The sequence below is a fragment of the Amphimedon queenslandica genome, unplaced genomic scaffold (assembly GCF_000090795.2).
Source record: "Amphimedon queenslandica unplaced genomic scaffold, v1.1 AMPQUscaffold_12992, whole genome shotgun sequence".
Classification (NCBI taxonomy): Eukaryota; Metazoa; Porifera; class Demospongiae; order Haplosclerida; family Niphatidae; genus Amphimedon; species Amphimedon queenslandica.
In genome coordinates, this window is record NW_003546772.1 from 14,227 (window position 1) to 21,930 (window position 7,704).

The 7,704-nt window shown below is 35.3% G+C and overlaps 1 protein-coding gene across 1 annotated transcript; it reads left to right on the plus strand.

Moving 5' to 3' along the window:
• Positions 1 to 3,404: 3,404 nt before the first annotated feature.
• LOC105314328 (phenylalanine--tRNA ligase alpha subunit B-like) lies at positions 3,405 to 7,279 on the plus strand. The gene is made up of 6 exons (XM_020002024.1): positions 3,405 to 3,598; positions 3,656 to 3,801; positions 4,282 to 4,383; positions 5,291 to 5,412; positions 5,504 to 5,596; positions 7,132 to 7,279. Exons 2-6 carry the CDS (start codon positions 3,799 to 3,801, stop codon positions 7,262 to 7,264), a joined length of 453 nt encoding a protein of 150 aa, XP_019857583.1. The 5' UTR covers positions 3,405 to 3,598; positions 3,656 to 3,798; the 3' UTR covers positions 7,265 to 7,279.
• Positions 7,280 to 7,704: the final 425 nt, after the last annotated feature.

Sequence of the window (7,704 nt, forward strand, 5' to 3'; positions counted from 1 at the left end):
GTTCTTTGTCTTCATTGCAGTAGCTAATCCTGTAGTGCAGTCATACTTCAGGCCTGATATAAAGACTTTTTGTTTCTCTCATTGTCCTCTCCTCTCAACTTGTTTGTGTTGCTCTTGTTTACATAATGTCTTTTGAATTATTTTTTAATGCTTTGCTACTTATTCCTTAATATATAATGTGTGTGAGCTGTTACTGTTATAATGTCACTTATGATATTTGTGGATTCGCTCCATTTGTCTCATATCACTATTGACCAATGAAGCATGCAATAGTTGTACTTCAGTTGTATGTGTTGTAATCTGGATATTAATGTCAATTAGTTTATTGCTTGTTCATAACTGCTATGTACAGACATATAATTAACAAGCGTAACCTTGAGCGTTGTCACAGACTCATGAATATATGTACATGTACATGTAATGTACACAACCAAAAGTAATCATGCCTGAATCAGCAATATTGCCTAAAATGAACGAATCAAGTCTGATATCAGTACTGGTACAGTCCTGACAAGTATCATTGCTGATCATGCCTGATGCTCTGGCCTGAACCAGTGCAAGACCTTTTCATGATTGTGTTGCAACTGAATTCATGACGGTATCGTGACTGATTGCCCAAAATACATGATCCAGTACTGATTTCACGACTGATTCAGGCCAGCATCATCCTGATTCAGACTCCAAACTTTTGGTTGTGTATGTATGTATATGTGTTAATTTGTAAGAGATGTTAGTTATTGATTTATGCAAAACATTACTGTAATTAAATTAGATTATGTATGCTTCTAAGACTTAGCCTTCTTTTTGTCTGTAACGTTATGTGCCCTACTGGGCTTGATCCTTTTATGCAACTGTAAGGCTCCTTTGTACCGATGGGGTTGAATGGAGCATCAGTTTCTTTGTTATATTTTTTGTTATTTAAGCAATCCCACTTTTGGGACTTGCAGTTGTTATTGAATTTGAAATCAATCTCTTTGCAGTTGAATTATCTTGCAGCTTGCTTTATCACAAGCGTACAGTGTAAAAATATGCCTATAATTGATTTCACCACCTTGCATGCATAGCTGGGCACTTAGACTTTTAGAGGTTCTCTCCACCAGACATTGCACGTCTACTGGAATTTTCGTGTACTTGTATTTACTTGTATTTTGAAAAAAGCAGGTCGTGTATGTACTTGTATTCAATGGCAAACTTTCGTGTATGTACATTTACTTATTGCTTCCCAAATTCATCTATATTTTGGTAATTTTTCGTTTACTTTTCATGTATCCTGTACTTAAATGTTGAATCATTGAAAGGCTAATGTCTTCATCACCTTTTCTATTGCTGTTTTCATCATCTGCTATTGCTAGAAGGACTAAAAAGACCATCAAAGATCCGTGGTTAAGGAAGCTAACTGCCATTTTGACTGCTACGTGGACACACCCTTTAATTATTAATAGTTAATATAAATACATGAAAATCGTCTCCTCAGACTCCGTCTACTTATTTTTGGTTCATGTATTAGTCTCGCCCCGCCCCTTCGCTACCTGTAGCGAAGGGGCGGGGCGAGACTATTCATGTATATACTTGTATGTACTAGAAGACCTGTTTTTCGTCTAAATGTATTGTGTATACACGTGCAATGTCTGCTCTCCACCTTATAATGCTTCCTGACAAGTCTTTAGACAGTATCTCTATGTTCTCTTGCTGTTAGACAGGTGATAACTTTGCTCTGTGTGTAAAGGCTGGTTTACAATATGGCGCTAGGCCAACGTAACATCAATTTTTAATCAAAAGTGTGGGCGATTTGTCATTTTGATGCATGCCTTCTGCTAAAATAGAACCAGATTCTATTCCTGCGTCAACGTAACATCAGGAATTGTGTAATATCACAGATATTATAGACTACATCTATAATATCTATGGCATTATTGTAAACCAGCATTAACCCACAATTTTGTTTGCTGTGACCACACCCGCTTAGATAAAGGAGCGTGGGTGGGTGGTTGCTAAGCTTGTTATTTCTTCAATACAACATGTATAGAAGAAATGTAAGTGTGGACATACAAATAAAAGGCCATCTTTACTATAAAAATGTCCACGTGAAACATGCCATCACACCCACTTGCAATTAATTATTATTATTTGAGGCCACAATATTAATTTTGTGAAAGATTTATGAAATCTGAGAAATTTACAACCGGCCTTGAAAAAAGGCACCCTATGGTAATGGACAAGTACATGTGTGTGTTTGTTTATTGGTAGTATTTCAAAGTGTTAGCATGATTTTATTACTCCTGTAGTGATCCCCAGGCAGAAATATTTAATGCACAAAGCGCTTTAAAAATTTTTGCATAGCTAATTAACTATTCATGATGGGCGTTGTGTCAATTTTAATTAATAACAATGATGTTAATAATGAAAGATATATAATTTATGGTACCATCATAGGTTCAACAAATTTCAAGTCAGTCACGACAATATGATTCTTCTCAGTCTCCTGTTGTTATCCTTAGCAGCAAATCTGTTTAGAACTTTATCGGAGACAACTGAGCAGATAAGTCTCTTTCAGTAGATGGGATCAAACCAACCTTTGTTCTGTCATTGTTGTACGAAGCCATGTTTTGATTTGTTTTAAGAGAAAAAGGATCACTCACATGATGCAGAGCTTATACCTATGGTAATTGGTAAGTGATATGATTTCCAATAACTTGACTAAATTAGGAAATACATTTTTAGGGGTGATAACTCCAAAAAGATGCTACTCAAACTTCTACCAGTTGCTGTTATGGCATGTTTGGCCGAAAAACACTTTTCAAAAATAATATCCTTATTGAGATTGTAGTTATGAATAATTGGGAGAAGCTTTTCGGGATCTAAAAAGCTGGATAACTGAGGGTTGCAGTGCTGATTAGAGCATAGTACATCAAGATTGGGACCTGAAAACTGCCGGTTTGTTTAGCTCAGTCTCATAAAGTATGCAGTCAATTACTGGAGTGTAAATAGATATTTTGAGCTAATCATGAGTGCTGCTCTTTTCCCTCATTCCAATAGTTTTCGCTATTATGTCATCTTGAAGTCGATGTGGAATCACTCTGTATGTCCATGACCATCAGTAAAGATGATGTCTAATAGTGGTTCTGACTTCTGAGCTGGACTGAAAAGTAAAGGCCAAAAAAGACAAATTTAATCTGGGCAATATCAAAAAACAGCAATTCATATTGACTATAGTCTAATGATGTAAAATTTTGTTGCTGTCATTTTTATTCATTTTGTTCAGTAAAAAATGATAATTCAAATTGCAGCAAATTTAGTGGTGCTAACACTGACACTATATAAGATTGTTTGAACTGTATCTTGAACTTGGTGGAAGCTCTTCCCAATGGCATGTAACAATATTATCTACTCTTGCCATTAATTAATGAACGGCCCCGCCTTTAAAACACGTGGTTGGCTTCACATTAAAATGGCGTCTCAAGCTGAGTCTTTACCCGATGCTCTCTTGGAAGCTCTGGCAGAAAAGGGTCGAGTAGATTCCTATGAATATGCTACTAGTGTTGCTAGAAATCACCAAGACGCGGTTGGAGCCGTAAAGAGTTTGGAATCCTTTGGAGACGTAAGTTTAGCACGTCAGTGATTTGCACCGTATGGTCTCGAGTTTTTGTTTCTCTAGTTTGGGTTATAAAGACAGAGCAGAAACAGACTGAATTGTCGGAGCTGGCCGAAGAAGGTAAAGAGATAGCTGAGAATGGTTCGCATGAGGTTAGACTCTTTGAAGCAGTCGATCAATCAAATGGAACACCACAAAATGAACTAATGGTAAGAAAAAGGTCATGTAAAGATTACATTTGATTATGAAATTGCCATTTTGAATACTAGCCTAGCAAGTGTGAGTTAAAATGAAATTGCTGTTTTACAAAAGGCATAAAAGACCGTAATAAATGTTCATACCGTAAATGTTCAAATAAAAGCCCGGGCGTTTATTTCTTTCCAGGACAAAAAAATTGCGTAAAATAAAAAAAAGAAAAGGTAAAACTGGGATTTGAACCCGGACCTCCAGATTCAATGCACTCAGTTTAATAAGTTAGGCCATTTGGGATACTCTAAAGATTGTGGGACTTATATTGACTAAAATATCCGTATCTAAACTTGGAGATTCTTAGTACCAGGCGTTTATTCAAGCCAGGCCTTTATTTGAACATTTACGGTACATGTATAATGATAATTTTGTGTGTACCTGTATATGTAATTTTGTCTTGTCTTTCTTATTTGGTTTCATTCCTCTGTCTCTCCCTTTAGTCTAAAGTTCCTAATGCTAAGATTGGTTTCAGCAAGGCAATGTCCAACAAATGGCTAAAGCTAGACAAATCATCACCAGGCCCACCACAAGTTTATAGAAACGTAAGCTGTAATTAGCATTTCGATATTACCGGACTCTATTTATGCAACATTTGCTACTGAAGATTGAATGTGGCTTGCTGGTTGTTATTATTATCAGTTAGTTATGGTGTGGTAGCTATAGTAATGATCCTTCACTATCCACGTCAGAACAAAGCATTACAACTTTGTTTTGAGCTGTACGGAGGAAACAAATGAAAATTAATAATAATAATAGCTAGTACATGTGATCTGATTAATGTAGTACTGTAATTTTGGAGGTAGGAAGTTTGAAGCTTTGATAGTCCTTTACCAAAATAAAAACTTGCCATTTTGAATCATTGTGTCTATGCTCATTAGCACTTGACCATTACTAACTGTACAAAGTGAATTAATAACAATAATAATAATAATAGCACATACTCAAATTTAGTTGATTTATAATATTTTTAACGACCTGGGGGCGAAGCCCCCAGGTCGTTCCTATAATTGAATTCACCGTCACGCTATGTATATATATATATATATATATTTATTTGTATGTCCACACTTACATTTCTTCTATACATGTTGTATTGGAGAAATAACAAGCCTTAGCAACCACCCGCCCACGCTCCTTTACGTGAGTGGGTGTGGTCACGGCAAACAAAATGGCGGCTTACACATGGGACAAAGTTAAGAGCTTTCTAACAGCAAGAGAGCATAGAGATACTGTCTAAAGACTTCTCTAGAAGCATTAGAAGGTAGAGAGAACCTCTATAAGTCTTAATAATGACCAGGTTGTACTTGTAAGGTGGTGAAATCAATTATAGGAATATTTTTTACCCTGTTACGCTTGTTATTCTTAAATTATACATTGTAATGTATTATTTAATAGTTTTAAATTTTGAAATATAATGAGTAAGCTATATTAAATTAATTAATTGTGTAGGTGGAGTCAGTGACTGATACTGTCCGGAAGTTATTGTGTTCCCTCAAAGGTGAGAGTGGGAGGGGAGAACTGTCCGACGAGAATTTGAAAGAATTTAAGAAGAGGAAGCTCATCAGTAGCATGTCAGTTTAAATAATTTTGCATTTTTATTATTGGCTCTTTTTTTGTTTTCTCTCCTCCCCTCTCCCTCTCCCTCTCTCTCTCTCTTTATAGTATAATAAAGAATTACATAATCACACAGGGTCCTTCCTTTACCACTAGCATCAGTAAAAAGAGTACAGAGCTTACTGCTGAAATGATACAGAAGTGAGTGTACCGTATATGTGTGTATAGTGGTTTTTTTGTGGATAGATTTTTTAAGATTCGCAAAATTAATCATTAAAAATCAATGTAATACCTTTAAGCCACTATTATTTGTGGGTACTAATTTTTTTTGCGTTTTTTGCGAGCGGCTTTAAAATCGCAAAAATTAGTACTCGCATTTATTAATAATTTAGGTTTATTAACAGTTATTAATGGGGATAAAAGAGCAAAATCGCAAAATTAGTACACACTTAATCAGTACTATTAACAAATTGCAAAATTTGTCTACTTAAAAATAAGTGGCTTTAAAGTATGCTACAAATTGACAGAATACATGAAATCCACGAAATTAATTTCATGAACCTCTTGATATGGGTCATTCACGAAAAATATTATCCTCACAAAAACCACTACCGTATAGCGGGTTTGTTTCGTGAGGGTAAACTTTCGTTTTCCATCCTCAAAATGACTTTCGTGAGGTTAAACATTCGTTCTGAAGACGTTAATAAGCTACCACGCCCATTAAAACTGGAATTTCGTTTGGTTAATTGCTCGTTCTCCTATCTTGAAGAATGAAAAGAATGAAAGTTCAGCCTCACGAAACAAACCTGCTATATGGTATATGATATTTGAGGTCCACATGATGTATATGTTTTTCATGTTTTGCTGTTATCCGATTGGTGCCGTACCAAGTCACATGACTATATTGTTCGGCTCTTTAGTTAGAACAGCAATACCAGACACCACACACTTTGCTATTACCAATCATGTGCATCATTTCCTAATATGTACATTGAATGCTGTAAAAGTGACATTTTGTCCATGTAAAAGATCTAAAGGCCTTTTCACACTTGTCCACTTTGGATCCAGAATTGAGATAGAATCTAGGATTAAAATAGGATTGGTTTGTTTACACTTGTTTTGAATCAGGATTGAATCTAGATCCAGTCAATCCACATCCAGAGGTGGTTTGAGGTGGATTGGTTTTAATTAAATATTCATAACCAGTGAAGCCAATGCAGTTTAATTCGCTTTTAATTCTTTCAAAGTAGGTTAGTGTGACCACAACCAAAGAGGATTCTATTTTGAAGAATCTAGGTTGCACAAAGTGGACAAGTGTGAAAGGCCTTTAATTTGACTTAAAGTTGATACACAGCATAAGGACATGTATACATGTACATGTACATGTATGTGTACATGCATAAATAGTATTAAATACAATGTACCCCTTTGTAATACAGTATAGCGGTTTTTTTAGGACCATAATAAATTTTGCAAATGACCTGTATCTGGAAGTTTGTGGCATTGATTTTTTGTGAATCACTATTCTGCCATTTTGTACAGTATTAAATTGATTTATAGCAAGGAATTTTAATTTTGCGAATCTTGAAAATTCCACAAAATTTGAGAAATTTGTTATCCTCAAAAATAACCCACTATACGGTAACAAAATGTACATGTAAAGGCACAATGTACTTTAATTCACTACATTTACTTATTTATAATGTTCCTTTGTTATTTTGATTCTTTTGTTCTAGTGGTTCATGGAAGAATGAAGAATTCAAGTCTTACAATTTCAATGCACTAGGAGCTCCACTTGCCACTGGTCACCTCCATCCATTGCTTAAAGTTAGGACCGAAATACGACAAATATTCCTTGAGATGGAGTGAGCCTTTTATTAAACATTGTTACAGTAGTGATTAAGCATAGTGGGTGTGTATTGTGTATTGCTTAGAAAAAATTGCTTGTGTTTAAGATGCTCGTAACTCAAGAATTATTTGTCAGAAACAAGTCAAAATCTCTGCATAGAATAAGTACATGTACTGTACATTAATAATTATCAAACAAGTGTAACAGTGTAAAAATGTTTCTATATTTATTTTCACCACCTTGCAAGTAGAGCTGGGTTTATATTAAGACTTATGAAGGTTCTCTCTACCTTCTAATGCTTCCAGAAAAGACTTTAGACAGTATTTTTATGTTCTTTCGCTGTTAGAAGCTCATAACTTTGTCCCATGTGCAAACCGCCATTTTGTTTGCCATGACCACACCCACTTATGTAGCGTAGGCGGGTAGTTGCTAAGGCTTGTTATTTCTCCCATACAATGTG

What these genes read in the sequence shown, in the direction of transcription:
- LOC105314328 (XM_020002024.1), top strand. An exon ending in AGGAAGCTCATCAGTAGCAT is followed by an intron (nt 5,413 to 5,503) that starts GTCAGTTTAAAT and finishes CTCTCTTTATAG; the next exon opens with TATAATAAAGAATTACATAA. An exon ending in ACTGCTGAAATGATACAGAA is followed by an intron (nt 5,597 to 7,131) that starts GTGAGTGTACCG and finishes CTTTTGTTCTAG; the next exon opens with TGGTTCATGGAAGAATGAAG.